Source organism: Trichomonas vaginalis, chromosome V (genome assembly GCF_026262505.1).
Source record: "Trichomonas vaginalis G3 chromosome V, whole genome shotgun sequence".
Lineage (NCBI taxonomy): Eukaryota > Parabasalia > Trichomonadida > Trichomonadidae > Trichomonas > Trichomonas vaginalis.
In genome coordinates this window covers 24405724-24422490 of record NC_067207.1, presented here as the reverse complement: position 1 = coordinate 24422490, position 16767 = coordinate 24405724, and the positions used below count along the sequence as shown (strand labels likewise).

The window sequence follows — 16767 nt, the reverse complement described above, 5'->3', positions numbered from 1 at the left end:
AATTTTCACATTTATCAACAAAATGCTATTTTATGCAACTGTTCATGTTTGAAAAGAATTTCCTTGATCATTTTTGGCAATCATGTAAAATCTCAAAGCCTATATGTCGAAATTCAAGATTTGATAAAAATATTGATCTATCGAAACTCTTATTTCTTAAGTTATTTAGGATCACCATCTTGTGTACTTATAGAATATTCGTCAATCTAAGAACAATTGCCATTGGCCCGAATTTTATTTTGAGGGTAAAATAATCGTCATGGAGCGACCTTTTCTTTTCAATGGGTCGTCTTCACTCCCAAGGCAAAGGTATCAGCTCCTCAACATGCCCATACCGTCGTTCAGCCCCACACTGGCTCCAGCTCTCTGCTGAGAACTGCGTCCAGATGATCTGCGATTATGCTAAGAAGGGTGTTCGCCCATCACAGATCGGCGCTCTTCTTCGTGACCGCAATGGCGTTGGTATGGTCCGCGCTGTCACAGGCGTTAAGGTCCTCCGTATCCTTAAGGCTAATGGCCTCGCTCCAGCTCTTCCAGAAGAACTTTACCACCTTATCAAGAAGGCTACAAACGTTCGCAAGCACCTCGAACACGCCAAGCACGATGTTGATGGCAAGTACCGTCTTATCCTTATCGAGTCTCGTATTCACCGTCTTACACGTTACTACAAGACCCGCCGTGTTCTTGCTCCAAACTGGAAGTACAACGCTCAGACAGCTTCTGCTCTCGTTGCTTAAACATTACATTTCATATTATAAAAACATTTCAAATATGTTTTAGTTTTTAACAAAAATACAAATGCACAAAAATCAATCTAATAATAATTTTACTATTGATATCTCTTTAACATGTTATTCTGTTAATATTTTTTGAAATTAATTCCATTGAGTTTAATCCACAGCTTATACTGTATAGAAATACTTCTAGGTGAATCATAATTCCCCATAGATGTTCGCTTATAACAAGTAATATCTGGATATATATTTTAAATTTCAGACTTTGTATTCCCTAACTGCTGGATATATTTGTGTAATAGAAACGTATTTTACTGATTGATTCATATTGGCTGTAGCACTAGTTTTGAATTTGGCTGAATGATAAATTAAAGAATTTTGGTGAACATTATCGGATAAATAAGATAGCATATATGATCTGAACTTATATTTTTAATAAGACAAATATAAAAAAGTAAAGAGATTTTGTCTTGATTGATAAAATCGACCAGACCCTCTCAAATTCGTGCACCACTTGGCTTATGTTAGTCCTTTTCGAAACAGCAGCCGGCTACACATTATGGCGTGTGGACAATGAGGGCGTTCTTTCCAAGGATGACCTCTGTGCCGCATTCTCAAATCCAAAGCAAGCATCAAAAGTTGTATCTCTTCAAGCATTCGAACCATTTACAAAGACATCAGAGTCCGTTGAAGCAATGCAGAAGCTCATGAACTCTGAAGTTGATGATTCACTTAGCAATTTCCTCAAAACAAACATTGTTAGCAAAGGAATCAAAGATCAGCTTCAAGTAAGTGATGCAAATCTTGCTCATGCCATCAAGGATGTACTTGGAATTGAATGTGTTGCATCCTCAGGTCAAGCAGTCCCAGAAATTTTCCGTCTTATTCGTTCTCAAATTGAGCATCTCATTCCAGCAGTTTCTGAAGACACATTCCGTCAACTTGAACTTGGTGTATCACACGAGCTTAGCTCTAAAATCCTCAAATTCTCTCCATCCAAAGTTGATTCAATGATTGTTCATTCTGTTAACTTACTCGAAGAACTTGACAAGGAACTTAACAACTACGGTATGCGCGTTCGTGAATGGTACGGCTGGCACTTCCCAGAACTCAAGAACGTCACATCAGATAACTTCATCTACGCAAACATCGTTCTCAAGGTCGGCCGTCGTGAGAAAGTTGTTGAGTGCAAGGAGGAACTCGACAAGCTCCTCAACGCCGAGCAATCTGAAGAAGTTGTCAGAATTGCACAAAGATCTATCGGTACAGAGCTTTCTGATGCAGATCTTGCCTGCATCCAAGCACTCTGCGAGCAAGTTATCGAACTTACAGGCTTCAGAAACGAAATCGCCGACTACGTTCGTGTCAGAATGATGGCCATTGCACCAAACCTTACAGAACTTGTCGGAGAGACCGTCGGCAGCCGTCTTATTGCACATGCCGGTTCTCTCCAGCAGCTTGCCAAGCTCGCTTCTTCTACAGTCCAAGTATATGGAGCTGAGAAAGCACTTTTCAGAGCAATTAAGGAACATAAGCCCACACCGAAGTACGGCTACATCTACCATGCCAAGCTCGTCACTTCCGCTGAAGCAGCTAAGTATCCAAAGCTCAAAGGCCAAATTGCAAGATCTCTTGCTTCAAAGATCTCTCTTTCATCACGTGTTGATAACTACACTGATGAGCCATCACTTACTATTGGTGTACAGGATAGAGAATACATCGAAAACAGAATTCATCAGAGACAAGGTCAAAATGTTAAATTTGCCATGTCTCGCGCAAAGATAAAAGAGCAGGAATCTATGACTGCTGCCGCTAGAGCTGAGAAGGGTGATGCATTACAACAGGTTGAAGAACAAGCTCCGGCTTATAAAGAACAGGCTGATTTCCAAATTAACGAAGAAGCTGCTCCAAAGAAGAAACATCGTAAGCACCGTAAGCATGCTGCTGAAGAGGCTGCTGCAGAATAAAGTTTTTATATAATTGGTTTTTTTAGAAAAAAAAATAATTTTTCTCAAAAATTATTATTTATGGCCTATACATTCATTTCATTTGTTTGAATTCAATAGAATTTGTTATCTATAATACTTATTCTTGAAGTTTTAGTAAAATATTAAGATTCAAATTAAAAAATATACTCATCATTATGACTTGTATTATAGTTTTGATATATACCTGCATGTTATGTATGTTGCAAATCATAGCATGCCAATTCTTCATTAATACCTTTATTCATATTCGATGGTCTTTCTTTCGGCCTTGCATGATTGGAACAATCATGTATACTGCATTGATATGATAAATATTTATTGATATAAACGAAACAGTGGTTGGGCAAAAATCTCTACAAAAATATTGTCAATATAATGAATAGCTATGTAGATGTAAGTATCTATAGGATGTCAGTGTTATGGAATAACTTCTGAGTTCTAAATACCTAAATTAATTCATTGGCAAGAAAGTTAAAATCTCGATGCTTATTGACTATATTCATGCAGTATTCGTTATAAGAGAGACTATTTTAAGGATTCGAATTAATATCGCTTTATTTTTTACAAACCTGACGTATTTTTTCGAAAATAGCTCGGATTGCAAATTTAAATATGAAAAACCGTATACGTTTATGTGACAACACAATTCGTCCCCACCCACAATCAAGAAATTGAAAGCAAAAATTTTTTTATCAGTTATTATCTAATTATTGTATAGCTCATTGATGAGGCACCCTAATTTTTCATGATTCGCTATCGGATATATTTTGAAGACGCTAACGATAATTCTCAAATGATTTCTGAAATTTATTATCTCAAATTCATATCACTTATAAAATACACCATTATAGAACTCTAGTAGTTATGCACATTATTTCTACATAACTAAAATAAAAAATTATTGAATTATCACAAATATTTCACTTCATTTTTCAAGAGAATGTCTTGGAACGATCAGCTTGTTGTTCTTAAAACCCAGTCCACTGGCTGCGCCATCATTTCCCTTCAGGGTACACTTTGCGCTAAGGAGGGCACATGGAAGGCCACACAAGATGAACTCATGAAGTACACAACATACTTCGCTGAACCATCCCCAGCTCTTGCTGGCTTCATGTATGCTGGTGAGAAGTTCGTTTGCAACCAGGCTAACAGTGAAATGGTCTTCGCCATGAAGGGCAAGCAGGCTGTCGTCCTCCAGAAGACAAAGACACTCATCGTCGCTGGCTACACAGATGGACAGTTCCACCCAGCTGCTCTTTCCGCTTCTGTTGGCAAGGTTGCTCAATACCTTATGTCATCAAACCTCTAAATGCGGTTGTCTAAAGGATAATCTAATCATCATACAAATATTTTTTTATTGTAGAAGAATAAGCAATAAGTGAGACTTTCAAAATTATTATCAAATAATTATTCCTTTCTCGTTATTTTCCCTGGTCTTGTGTACTTTATCCCTGATATTATACGAGTTTGAATGCATTTATTCAACAAATAGCTTCAATATGAAATTTCAAATTAAATAGTTGAGTTAATCAATGACTCGCAATATAATATTAGAGATTACTAGTTATACCATGTAGCTTTTTAGCTTAACAAGCAAGACTTGGACAATGATTTGACAATTCAATCAAGAATTACAGCAAAGGATAATATTCTTTAATATGTAATCACCTGAATGGATGTTTCAAATAATATGTTAACTAATCAATGTTGATTTAATCATAGAAACATCGAATGAAGATTTCTCGGGATTCAGAATTTTAAATGTTCGCTTATTTCGATACAAAAAATAATTAAATAATATAATTACAGTTCATTCATACACGTTTTGGCCGTATTTATAAAGTTCCCAATAAAATCATTTCTGTTTTCAAGGAAATTCCGAATTAACCTGTAATAAACAGAAATTCATCAAAAGTGACAACTCTCAATTTTTTGACATTTGTAAATTCTAAATTGAATGAGAAAAATGAAATAATACTAAGCATAATACAATATTCTAGATTTAATTATAATTAGGAAAAAGTTAGTTTTGAGAGTACTTTTCATAGGCATATAGAATGAAATCTTCTGAAAAATAATATCACATAAACTCATATTATTTTCTAATATATAACTATTTTATATAAAAATCAAATTCAATGATCTTAAAAGCGAAGGATAAACCTCAAAATTTACGAATATAATGAGTGGGAATATAATGCTTATCTATCATAAAACCATATGAAATATTAATTTTTGCTTTACGCCTAATTTTTGACGACAATTAGCAAAAAATGTTAAATGTTAACACTCAGTCCATTTGAATATGAAAAATAAAATTGACTTTGATTAAATGTTTTTATTTATCATGCAATTCTTCTTGCGACCAAAGGTTTGAATAAAATTTCAAAAAATAAGATAGCTTAAAAAATAATATACGGTAGTGTTTACTAATAGATGAATAGTATATAAATTCTATTAAAATGGATTTGATCCAAAAAAATATAAAACCAAAAATAATTGTTATAATTTAAATGAAGAAGTAATTTAAAACGATTTTATTTATGATCAAATTTTATATATTTTTTTGGATCAAATCCATTTTAATAGAATTTATATACTATTCATCTATTAGTAAACACTACCGTATATTACTTTTTAAGCTATCTTATTTTTTGAACTTTTATTCAAATCTTTGGTCGCAAGAAGAATTGCATGATAAATAAAAACATTTAATCAAAGTCAATTTTATTTTTCATATTCAAATGGACTGAGTGTTAACATTTAACATTTTTTGCTAATTGTCGTCAAAAATTAGGCGTAAAGCAAAAATTAATATTTCATATGGTTTTATGATAGATAAGCATTATATTCCCACTCATTATATTCGTAAATTTTGAGGTTTATCCTTCGCTTTTAAGATCATTGAATTTGATTTTTATATAAAATAGTTATATATTAGAAAATAATATGAGTTTATGTGATATTATTTTTCAGAAGATTTTGTGTTCTTCTCCAAAATTTTATTTTTTATTAAAAAGAATCTTTACAAAATATACATTTACTTTAATTAATATTTAAAAACGTGCTCTATCAAAAGTTCCAAAAATTCAATATTTTAGCTTTTCTGAGGTGTCACTTTTGATGAATTTCTGTTTACAACAAACCCCATAAGAGTGATTCGTTTACTTTATACGTTGGAGATTTGAATACAATTGATAGCTAATGCAATTTAAGGTAAAATTTTTATCATTCGATATTTTGAGAGGATGGTCTCAATTTTAATACATTGTAAATTATTCACTGAAAATCATATGTTATTACATTCTTAGCAATTTCACTATTAAAAATTGAATAGATAAAATAATTTAGGGGTGAACACGTATTGAATAATTTAACGCGGTTTTGAGAACATTATTTTCAATTTTGTATATGCGTGTCTTAGGGGTAGCGAAATCAGCAAGTACTCTGAGTCTTCCTCCATCAATAAGCTTGCTTGGAGATGTTCTATCCCCCATGCGCAAAAAGGATATTCCAACTCGAATTGAGAGCTTGGAAAGGAGGATCAACCTATGCGATGATAACTTTATTCTAACTTCGCAAAAGCTTTCCGGATACGACAAACAATTTAAATCACAGATAACTGCTGCATCTCAACTAATTCAAGAAATAGAAGTGCATCGTATTAAAAACCAGCAAAATATTGAAGGCGTTCAACATCAGTTAGAACAAGAAGTTAAAGACAAAGTTGCTCTATATTTTCAAATGAATTCTAATTTACTTGTTACAAAATTATTAACTAAGAAAAAGCACTTGAAGCAATCGGCGAAACGCTATGTTACAAACTCAGAAAACATAACTCAAATCTCAGATCAAATATCTAAACAATGTCAATCAAAACAGCGTCAATCATTGGTTCCTCTTTTAGAAACTATAGTGCGTTTGCAAGAAGCTCAGATTCAAATTGCTAAGTCTGTTTATTAATATATTTTGTTATTTAATTAAACATATTTCCATGTATTTTTTTACGATTATTGAAACTTGTTTCTATTGTAGATCTCATTTATCTACTACTATTTGAGCTAAGATATGTAAATCAAAGCAGGTTTTATCTGAAATATTTGAATAAAATCTGAAATATTAAAATTTGATATTCTCCAATCGTCAAACAATAACAATGTATTATAGATTTCATATGGAGTTAGAGTCAGAGTCATTATATTTCTCATTGAATTTCACTTTATATAAATATCAGGAAAATAATTGATCAATTAATATCAAAATATAAACAAAACAAAATTTTTACATATAACAAATAATCTCTATATATACTCTATTAATATTCTCCATTAAATTTTTTAAACACAAATTCACCCGAAATTAAGTTCAATCAATGTGCCATCTTCGTTATAGTTATGGTCAATGCATGTAAGCATAAAGTCTTCAGTTTTGCACAAAAATCTATCTTTTGTATAAAAATAGCGAAGCTCTGGGTCGTCTTTTGGACAATAAATTTCACTTTCATAGAGAAGTATGCCCGAAAGGTAGCTGTTATGAATAATATGAGCATAAGATCGATCAAATTTTGAAGTCACATTTCCAAGACGATGAATTGGTGTTTGAGTATACCACATATGATATACATATTCCGATTTTCTTAGTGTTTCTGTCTTTATTTTGTAATAATCGAATATACCAGAATAAATAGCAGCGTTAAATACAGATTGGTCATCCCATCCACGGGACCATTTCCATAATGTAAAGAACGCGTTCAGTGATTTCAGGAAAACGTCTTCTGTGCCGAAAGCCACTCCAGATGAAAGGAAATATTTGCCTTCAAGGTATTTACTTGGGTGGGGAATAATATCATCAACTTGTGCAATAAATTCTTTTGACATTGAATGTTTTCCAATTGGTCCTGCCTCAGAGATCATATAAAAAGTATCTGGTTTTATCGATTTATCAAATGGATCGCCTTGGAATATAACATCATACATGTCTACCTTAAGTATTCGATCGAATTTATGCGGATTGGAATAGATAACATACTCCATCCACAAATACATGCTTGACCAAACGTCTGTTTTATTTGTATATTCAGCATCACCCATGTTTATTAGCTGTACACCACATTTTTCTAAGTAAAATCTATCTTTTGCAGTGATTCTGTGGTAGGCAATTGTATCTAATAAATAAGCCACGGTACATTTTGATCCTGTATGGCGTAATGAACGTACTAGGAAGTGTATATTTTCTAATTTGTATCTTGTGGCTGCTAATAATAAATCGCGAGGAGATGAATTATTTTTTTCGTTTCTAACTGTAAAATTGCAAAGATCGCATTCGCCAGTGTCATTAAAATATGATAATTTATATTGTTCATTATTAAACTTTTCCAGATCAAGAGGAAAAGTCCAATAATATTCTCTTCCAAAAATATTCGAGCCAGTTGGAATAAAATTCTGCTGCAATATGCATAAAATTAGCAGTAATGTCATGTGAAAGATTACCACCTTTTGTCTATATGTTGGTGAAACTCGCTTTATAATACTCTTGTTTGAATTCTTCAACTTTTGAAAAGTTAATCAAGTTTTATAGCAAGGAATGAGTTTATAGAACTCCACTTATGTGATAATTAATATATATGGTTCATATTCATGATGTGGAATAGAGTACACTGCAAAATAGATTTCATGATATTTCAAAAAGGAATCTAAGTCGATTTTCTTGACTTGTCAACTGCATTATGACAAATCAACACTGCATAAGGGAGAAAATTTTGGTCAATATTATGGAAGTCTTTTATGGATTATTTGATCATGATTTAAAGTCAAATCAAAAATTGAAAAGCACAAAGATGATTTTAGGTGAATTAAAGAGTTATATTGTCTTTGATGATTCAAAGGAGGTCAATCGTTTCTTCTTAACAGCTTTTTAATTTGACATTCTAAAAGAAACATGAAGAAATTCAAAACTATGATGGATTATGCATGTTTCAATTTAGGTTGGTCATTTCTATATACGGTGGATACCTCTTGAAGAATTCAGAATCTTTCCAAACTCACATTTTCTGAATTGAAATTATAAATTCTTTATTCGTGCTTTAAAAAAGTTCAATATGAAATATAGAATATTCTTTTTTGTCTCATGTCAGATGAAATATAAAATTGAATGGATGGATCAAACGATACTTTATTTTTTGAGAGCTATTAAAATTTGAAAGAAATTCTAAATTAGCTTAATTAGTGTAATAAAAGATTATTTTCATAAATTATCGATTTTTTGTCGTTTCAATTCAATTTGATCTGAAATGACATTATTTGAATGGAAGTAGATAAAGAATGGTCTGATATGTTTTTAGAGAAAAACAAGAAAGCTTTTGTCTGGTACTTGGACATCTTTGGTTCAAGATCAGTTTATCTGCTCATTTTCTCAATCATTTTCGAAGCTTTTTTAACAATTTTATTATGGAAATCTTGCATTAACGAAGCTATCGGTTCCCTGATCTTTTTAATCAGTATTGTTGGGATTGTATACTGCATTAGATCCCTTAAAATATACAAAATACTGATGAATATGAACTACAATGAAGCAGATCTCAACGAAGCAGAAATAAAGAGAGTCCTTTCAAAATCTCAAATTATGATTCAATGCTTACAAGAATGGATTAAATCTACATTCGTTAGAACAAATCCTGTAAATCTTTCAATCGTTTGCATGATAATTTTAGGGACAATGATGATTTTTCAAAACATACCTTTATATGTAATGTTTGACGTTTGCATTACTGCAATTTCCTGTATTTTTATCTTGTCATCAATCTATTTTGTTCATATTATGAAGAAAGAGTAAATTCCTATGTTATTTTTCCCATCGTTATTTCAAAATAAGATCTCACTATAATAGAATCGAGAACAATAAAATAAGAAAAATTTTATTCAAAATAACAGATTCAATGTAGCGCTATGAATGCATATTATTTCAGCTTTAGTGATTAAAATATAGAATAGAAATTAAGATTCTGCATCTTGTTCATCAATTTCAGATAAGCATATCAACTTTCACAAAAATGATGACCATTATATATAAGATTTTTATTACATTGCATTTTTCAATATAGAGATAAAGGTCAATTTGGTCAGTGAGAAAATTTTTAACATTCAATCAAATTTATCAATTGGAATATAATCATAATTTATTGTTTTCATATAATTCCCGTTTTGCTGTTATCGTCTAGTGTAGGTACCCTTATATTTACGCATCGAAAAAGTCACTTTTTATATGTTTGAAGTAAAACTTGATGTTTTTAGGGAATATTTATTATTTTATGTAACAGCTTGCTGTATTGCTGAACCAAAGTAATGATTCAAAAATTTAAATGTGATTTGATTATTTTGAATAGATTGCTCTCAATTTTACTTTTGAATGATCGCTATGATTTTATTGGTCTGGCCTAACAATAGTAGATAAGTGTAAATAATTTTGTTAAGGTTCAATTAATAACTGTAAAATATTTGAATTGAAACATAAAAAATTTTCTGATTTGGGAAATTTTGATAGAACAAGGAAAATTTTGGTCAAATCATAATTTTACAAAGATGGCCGAAGTCATTACCTTCAATGGATCTATCCAAGAACTTAATGATCTTATTACTGGTTACTCAGGATTGAGTATTCTTGATTTAAACGCAGCTTGGTGCAGTACTTGCAAAAGATTAAGCAGAAAATTACCAGCTTTAGCTGAAGACACTCCAAATACTAGATTCATCAAAATTGACATTGATGACAATCCAGAAATCAAAGTCTACTTCGGAGTTGACGCAATTCCATCATTGAAATTTTTAAAGGGTGAATCCAAGTTACAGGCATTAGACAGTTACATTGGTGATAATATTGATATTATTAAGGGAAAAATTTCCAAACTTAATTAGAAATTACCCTGATTTCTAGACTCGAATATTATTATGAACTTTTGTTTAAATAAAATATATCTATTCTAATATGTTATTCTATTTTTGGTGTCAATGATGTTCTACTATATAAAATTGATAAATGAGAAATTCACATAAGCAATTTATACATTTGGCTTGCATAATATATCAAACCAACTTTTATCATTCGTTGTTTTTGCATAAATATTTCTAAAATTCTCTATAATCTAAAATTCAAATATATCTTTTAAATACAACTTTAAATTACCATCAGAAAGATTGTGCATAAGTCTGAATCATTTGCAACGCATTCAATTTAAAATCATGATAAATAGTATTGGTTGGCAAAAGAATTTATATTTTTACAATATTGTTGTTGATTTTTAATGGCGAATGGGTCTTGCAATATATTCATTTCGTTTTCTTATGAGTTAAATTGCAATTGGAGAAAGAAATATATCAATGAATATTAAATATTAACTTGAAAAATATAATGAATCATTTTATCAAGCAACTGAATTTCATCGTTCGATTGTTGAGTGTTTGAGTGATATTGGTTGATATGTTAGGTTACTTTGAGAATCGCAGAAGGGATCAATTAATATAACATCAAATAGAATTTTTAAACTACGAATAGTGTTTTGTAACTATCAAATAAAGTGGTGATTCTACACTGTCATTCTTGAGCGAGCATATTTCATAAGAAATGCTCGGTGTATGATTCTCTAATCAATTGAAGAATATATTTAAGAATTTTTTAATAGTCATCTGAATAAATTACCCAGGTTTTATGGAACTATTCGTTTAAAATCATGAAAACAAATCGAATGAGTATGAGTGGATTAATTTAATTATTTTGATGTCATGTAGTTGATTATAAGATGTTGTTAAATAAATTGTTTGTAATAGCATTGATAATGATGCAAAGAACTTTGATATTATATTCTGTTTTTTTAATACTTCACATTTTATAGTTGATTTTTAATGATAAATACTAAATCGCAAACATCTTTCAATTTATCGACATTATCTGTAGCCGCAAAAATATATGTCCCATAATAAATTATATTCGATTGCAATATGAAGAGTATTAACTTAGATAACATCAACTCCATTTGATATAACACTGAAGAGTATTTAATCCATAACCATCTATTGGATTTATAATTTCAATAATGATATTACACGATTTTTTCTTTATTATTTCCTCCTGCAATTTGAAGAGGAGTTCTTTCGAGATCATTCTTTGCATTAACATGAGTTTTATTTAAAATGAGAATTCTAGCAGTTTCTGTTCTCTTTCGAGCTGCAAAATGAAAAGGATAATATACATTTATAACATATAAATTGATATTCGGGCAATTTGTAGACCTCTAACTGTTCAAAGGAGGTCAATCAATGTTTCTATTTTCATTGATATCTTCATCATAAAAATAAAATATTTCCTCAATTTCATTACAATTATCTCATGTGGCACCTTAAAGAAGAGTGCATCCTTACTGTTTTTTAATATTTTCCATTACAGTATAATGTTGCATTAATATATTAACAATCCTATTGTACCTTTGGAGTGAAAATTGGTAGCAAACAATAGGGATATTGTTCCAGATTTCTTTGATAATTATTTTCTTCCATTCCCCACCGAAATAATATCAATAGGAGTATCATCATTTTTATTTTTGAATTGACATTATCCCCATGCTTAAGTCATTCTGCAATTTCCATCTGCATCGTGATAATGAGGTTTATTCATTAGTATCTTTTGTACTTATATCTGCATTTATGTGGTGAAAGTAATTCTGCTGTTTCTAAATTATTCTCTATTTGCAGAATTGTGAAGTGTGGTTGCATTCATGATAAAAACTTGATAATTGACCTCAGCTATTTGCCTTCACAAATTCGCATTATTCTTTATTATTATATTCTGCCATATATGAATGCATAGTAGTATAATTCCTTGATATTAAGATGAACTCAATGAAATATCTTATAAATTTTTTGATGCCTAATATTGATAGAACTGAAATATATACTGCAATCCTAATATTCAAAGACCATATTTTTCGCAATTATATATATTTCATTCAACATTTACAATATTTTTTTTTACGAAAACTTTTCCGAAATCAATTTCGATTTAATAAAAACTCATATCTGATCTAGTGATGTTCAAAAGAGTTGACAACTTGGGAAACGACTTATCATGATCAAAATTTTTAGAGAAAATTTTTGTAAGGAAACGTGACAGTTTAATTAGCCGAACAAATATTTTGTCAGAAAGAAACATTTTTAAAATCGCATGTCTGATCTTATAATCTTTGTAAAGATTATGGACAATGAGCCAGAGCCATTCGAAGTAAATGATAATTCAACAATAGAAGAATTAATTTGTTGCATTGCCACAAAATACAATTATGATCCTGCTGACATTTCAATTCTTTTAGATGACAAGGAATTACCTGCATCCACTGTAATTTCAACTTTAGATTTATCTAATATTGTTTACTTTGATGCAAAAATTGGACAAGAAAAAGATCAATTTATTGATATGATGTTCGATGCCGAAGAACAAAAGAGGATAGAAGCTCAAATCAGACAAGAAAATATCGATCATAACCTCCAATATGCCTACGAAAACAATCCAGAAAATTTCATAGTTTATTCTAGTCCATTTATTAAGTGTTCAATCAATGGAGTTGAAGTAGTTGCTCTTATTGATACTGGTGCTCAGTCCTCAATCATTCCTCATGCTTTAGCAAAGAAATGTAACGTTAAATACCTTATTGATGCAAGATATCGAACTCTTACTAAAGGTGTTGGTATGCAAACATCTAAGGGTGTTATTCATGGCTTAAACGTTAAAGTTGGCAACGAAGTTTGGACAAATAGGTTTGTAGTTTTAGATGACACTTTAGACCACGCTATTCTTGGTATTGATTGGTTAAAGAAGAATAGAGCACTTATCGATCTTGCACAAAATTGTTTAATTCTACATGGTCAAAAAGTTCCATTATTTGACCGCAATGAATGCAATTAATCATGAAAGTAAATACATTATTGTTCTAATCTTGAAATTTTTTATCAAAATTTTAATATTTTTTTATAAAAATCTTAATTTATCTTTCAATCTCAAAAACACCAGGTAATAGACACTAGTATAAAGATTTATTCTGTAATTTAAAGAAGATAACAAACAATTTTAAAAATAATATCAATTTTAAAAATTAGCTGATCCAACGTATTTGAAATGAACTTGCATTCGATAAAATAGATTGGTTCTTAACTTATTGAAATTAATTTAAAATAATAAAAATTTCTTATTAATTTTTGAAATTGAATCAGGAAATACATTTCTTTTGATGGTGGCAATGTAATTTGGATTATCTTGGTCCGTTTCTAAGGGCTGCATCTTTATATCTTGTGTAAAAGAAATCTGCAAGTAAAGAAGGATACCTATCGGTAAACAGTTGTATGGAAAGTGATTTTTGTGTTCCATTTTCTGTTTTATAGTAAACATTTCCTTGTGAAACTTGATAAATTGAAGTTGGTGTATCATTTGTGCTTGAAATATCGATATCATTAATAGGTATTAGAATTTCTTCAGAAGAGACCACTGTAGCATTTTCTGTTTGTGTATCTACATTTTTTTTAAGCGCTGGTATAGAATTCAGATATTCACGAATGTGCTTGCTTTCATTAGTCAGTGATGAAGCTAATTCCCATGTTTCAGGACAATTTTGTCTTTTCACCAAAAATTGAAGTCTTTTTGCACTTGTTAATCTTTGATTTACGATCTTTTCTATCTTTGGTACTGAAACATCTTCATCACTATAATCAGAGCTCGAAATATAAACTATTTCTTGAGAATTATTACTCATGATTTCAACAAAAAATAATTGAATCAATAATAATCGTCATATTAATGTCACATTTTTGTTTTTTTAGGGATTTACAATAAAAAAAATGAGGGGAAATGCTGCGGACGACGTTGAGATGTCAAATCAAGGTCTAAACCAGTTCCCTCAGATTGATGAAACTGATTCTGTGGAAACAATTGACGTTTCATCAAATTCTATAAGAGATTTACCTTATTTAGATAATTTTGTAACATTGCGTTCACTTAATATATCAAATAATAAAATATCTGATTTAAAACCGCTTTCTGGACTACAATCAATTATAGAACTCAACTGCAGTAGTAATTCAATCGAATCTTTAGAACCATTAAGTTCGTTATCGACATTAAAAGTTTTAATTGCGTCAAATAACAGAATTAGAGAGATTACAAAGCCTCCTTCTAAATCTCTTATCGAAATTGACTTAGCAAATAACAAATTTGAGTCATTCGAATTTTTACAAGATAAATTAGGAAATAAATTACAAAATCTTGATATCTCTGGTAATAATATCAATGAAATTCGATCTCTTCGTTACATTGCAGTGTTTACTCAATTAATTTCAATAAATGTAGGATTAGTCAATCAAAATCCGGAATTAAAAGTTGCCCAATTTGCGAAATACCTCTGCCCAATGCTAGAAAACATAGATGGAGCTGATTGTGCTGATATCGATACAACCGAAGATTTTAACGCCGATGCCTTAATAGATATATTAGTAAATGGTACGGAAGGCGAACTTAGAGCAATGTTAGCTCATACTGCAGGCCCTCTTCAATGGGATGAGCCTCAATTTGTTCCATTTGAAGCGGATATACCAGCAACACCTCTTAAAGGTATAGAAGAGAGACTTAGAAAGATTGAACAGAAAATTCCTGAAGAAACAGCTTCGAAACCTGAAAAAACAAAAGATACTGTTTCTCAAGCGGAATTACGAGAAATTCGCGAAGAAATATCCGAGCTACGAGAGCAGGTTATTAAGCTCTCTGAATTATTGTATGTTCATGATTGTGCTATGAAAGCTATGTGGGAATCTAATAAATAATTGTTTTTAAGATTAATTTACCTGATAATGAATCTATTTAATTCATTTTTCTAGCTTAAATATATCTATTTTGCAGTATGTAATCCATTATTCGTAGATTTTTGAAGTAAATTAATTTATTTTTCATTTTTTAATAGGAAATTTTAAAGAAATTTGTTATATAATCGAATTTACTTCAATAATAATATAACTTTATAGTCAAGAATTTTCCAAATTTTTTCGAAAAAACATGAAAATGATCAAAAATATCTAGAAATTTCAATTTAAATTCTAATTTTCAAAATTTTTTTTGCGATTATCAAAAAATTTGATGACCGAAGATAATAGACAACAAAAGATTTATAAGAATATGCAACATGCTATTGTTGAAGCTTTGCATGTACTAGGCGAAAGCTCACAATATAATGATGGCAGTGTAAGAATGAAAGACTTATTTACATTTGTCGAGAAATCTCCAATAGAAATCAATGGTCAAATCGACTCAGGACCTCACCGCTTTTCCATATTTAATAGTGCTCTATCAGGGCGTCGATCTGCTGCCATTTTATTTGAAAAAATTGATAATAATGACAGACAAGGTGCATGGTGGAAACTTGCAAAACCTTACGATGAATGCCTACAAATAGCTCTTGAGCAAAAAGGTAATAAAAAAGCTCAAAAGAGAAATCGTCCAAAAGTTGAACCGAAACCAACTTCAGAAATCACTCACGTTAAACCACAAGTACTATTCAAATGGAATAAGTCCGAAGTAATGGATATTTTTGAGCAAATCAAAGAATTAACCATTAAAACTGCAAATCTTCGTGAAGAAAATCGAAAATTAAAGGAGAAACTTGTTATAGAGAACGAAGAGATTGATCTAAGGATATCTTCAATTTACGAACAAGATCCGAATTCTCCAGCCCTAAAAAGGCTTGACGAATACCAAAAGGCGAAGAACTACGAACTTTCATTACGAGGACAACTTGAAACAGAGCAAAAGAAGTTGTTTACTCTAAGTGATCAAGCAATGGAAAATCATTCTTAATATTTTTTATATTTTTTTATTTTATCTTATTTGTTTATCTTATTATTTTCTTATTTTCAAAATCATTGATTTTCATTTTATTGAAAGTCATCAAAAAGTGACAAATGTATTATCGGTCCAGTTTTTTGCAGCGTTTATATTATTCCAGATTAGAATATTGTGTTCTA

The 16767-nt window shown here is 30.5% G+C and overlaps 11 protein-coding genes across 11 annotated transcripts, besides 2 other annotated features; 9 read left to right on the top strand and 2 right to left on the bottom strand.

Annotated features, from left to right (window-relative positions):
* Positions 1 to 281: 281 nt before the first annotated feature.
* TVAGG3_0394820 (Chain N 40s Ribosomal Protein S13) lies at positions 282 to 772 on the top strand (the record flags this gene model as incomplete). The annotated part of the gene is made up of 1 exon (XM_001324031.2): positions 282 to 737. The coding sequence occupies one exon, from the start codon at positions 282 to 284 to the stop codon at positions 735 to 737; it is 456 nt and encodes a 151-aa protein (XP_001324066.1).
* Positions 773 to 1242: 470 nt separating this feature from the next.
* TVAGG3_0394810 (nucleolar protein 5 nucleolar protein NOP5 NOP58 family) lies at positions 1243 to 2720 on the top strand (the record flags this gene model as incomplete). The annotated part of the gene is made up of 1 exon (XM_001324030.2): positions 1256 to 2701. The coding sequence occupies one exon, from the start codon at positions 1256 to 1258 to the stop codon at positions 2699 to 2701; it is 1446 nt and encodes a 481-aa protein (XP_001324065.1).
* A 942-nt stretch (positions 2721 to 3662) lies between these two features.
* TVAGG3_0394800 (profilin (actin-binding protein) family) lies at positions 3663 to 4031 on the top strand (the record flags this gene model as incomplete). Its single annotated transcript, XM_001324029.2, has 1 exon — positions 3663 to 4031. One exon carries the CDS (start codon positions 3663 to 3665, stop codon positions 4029 to 4031), a length of 369 nt encoding a protein of 122 aa, XP_001324064.1.
* A 582-nt stretch (positions 4032 to 4613) lies between these two features.
* Positions 4614 to 4650: a mobile genetic element.
* Positions 4651 to 5827: 1177 nt separating this feature from the next.
* Positions 5828 to 5865: a mobile genetic element.
* A 268-nt stretch (positions 5866 to 6133) lies between these two features.
* Positions 6134 to 6685, top strand: TVAGG3_0394770 (uncharacterized protein; the record flags this gene model as incomplete). The annotated part of the gene is made up of 1 exon (XM_001324028.1): positions 6134 to 6685. One exon carries the CDS (start codon positions 6134 to 6136, stop codon positions 6683 to 6685), a length of 552 nt encoding a protein of 183 aa, XP_001324063.1.
* Positions 6686 to 7021: 336 nt separating this feature from the next.
* Positions 7022 to 8393, bottom strand: TVAGG3_0394760 (uncharacterized protein; the record flags this gene model as incomplete). The annotated part of the gene is made up of 1 exon (XM_001324027.2): positions 7072 to 8199. One exon carries the CDS (start codon positions 8197 to 8199, stop codon positions 7072 to 7074), a length of 1128 nt encoding a protein of 375 aa, XP_001324062.1.
* Positions 8394 to 9025: 632 nt separating this feature from the next.
* On the top strand, positions 9026 to 9553 carry TVAGG3_0394750 (uncharacterized protein; the record flags this gene model as incomplete). The annotated part of the gene is made up of 1 exon (XM_001324026.1): positions 9026 to 9553. The coding sequence occupies one exon, from the start codon at positions 9026 to 9028 to the stop codon at positions 9551 to 9553; it is 528 nt and encodes a 175-aa protein (XP_001324061.1).
* A 699-nt stretch (positions 9554 to 10252) lies between these two features.
* Positions 10253 to 12236, top strand: TVAGG3_0394740 (cell redox homeostasis; the record flags this gene model as incomplete). The annotated part of the gene is made up of 1 exon (XM_001324025.2): positions 10300 to 10632. One exon carries the CDS (start codon positions 10300 to 10302, stop codon positions 10630 to 10632), a length of 333 nt encoding a protein of 110 aa, XP_001324060.1.
* A 695-nt stretch (positions 12237 to 12931) lies between these two features.
* Positions 12932 to 13698, top strand: TVAGG3_0394730 (Clan AA, family A2, retrotansposon aspartic peptidase; the record flags this gene model as incomplete). Its single annotated transcript, XM_001324024.2, has 1 exon — positions 12932 to 13669. The coding sequence occupies one exon, from the start codon at positions 12932 to 12934 to the stop codon at positions 13667 to 13669; it is 738 nt and encodes a 245-aa protein (XP_001324059.1).
* Positions 13699 to 13768: 70 nt separating this feature from the next.
* TVAGG3_0394720 (uncharacterized protein) lies at positions 13769 to 14522 on the bottom strand (the record flags this gene model as incomplete). The annotated part of the gene is made up of 1 exon (XM_001324023.1): positions 14013 to 14510. The coding sequence occupies one exon, from the start codon at positions 14508 to 14510 to the stop codon at positions 14013 to 14015; it is 498 nt and encodes a 165-aa protein (XP_001324058.1).
* Positions 14523 to 14589: 67 nt separating this feature from the next.
* On the top strand, positions 14590 to 15594 carry TVAGG3_0394710 (uncharacterized protein; the record flags this gene model as incomplete). The annotated part of the gene is made up of 1 exon (XM_001324022.1): positions 14596 to 15573. The coding sequence occupies one exon, from the start codon at positions 14596 to 14598 to the stop codon at positions 15571 to 15573; it is 978 nt and encodes a 325-aa protein (XP_001324057.1).
* Positions 15595 to 15883: 289 nt separating this feature from the next.
* On the top strand, positions 15884 to 16600 carry TVAGG3_0394700 (uncharacterized protein; the record flags this gene model as incomplete). Its single annotated transcript, XM_001324021.1, has 1 exon — positions 15884 to 16600. The coding sequence occupies one exon, from the start codon at positions 15884 to 15886 to the stop codon at positions 16598 to 16600; it is 717 nt and encodes a 238-aa protein (XP_001324056.1).
* Positions 16601 to 16767: the final 167 nt, after the last annotated feature.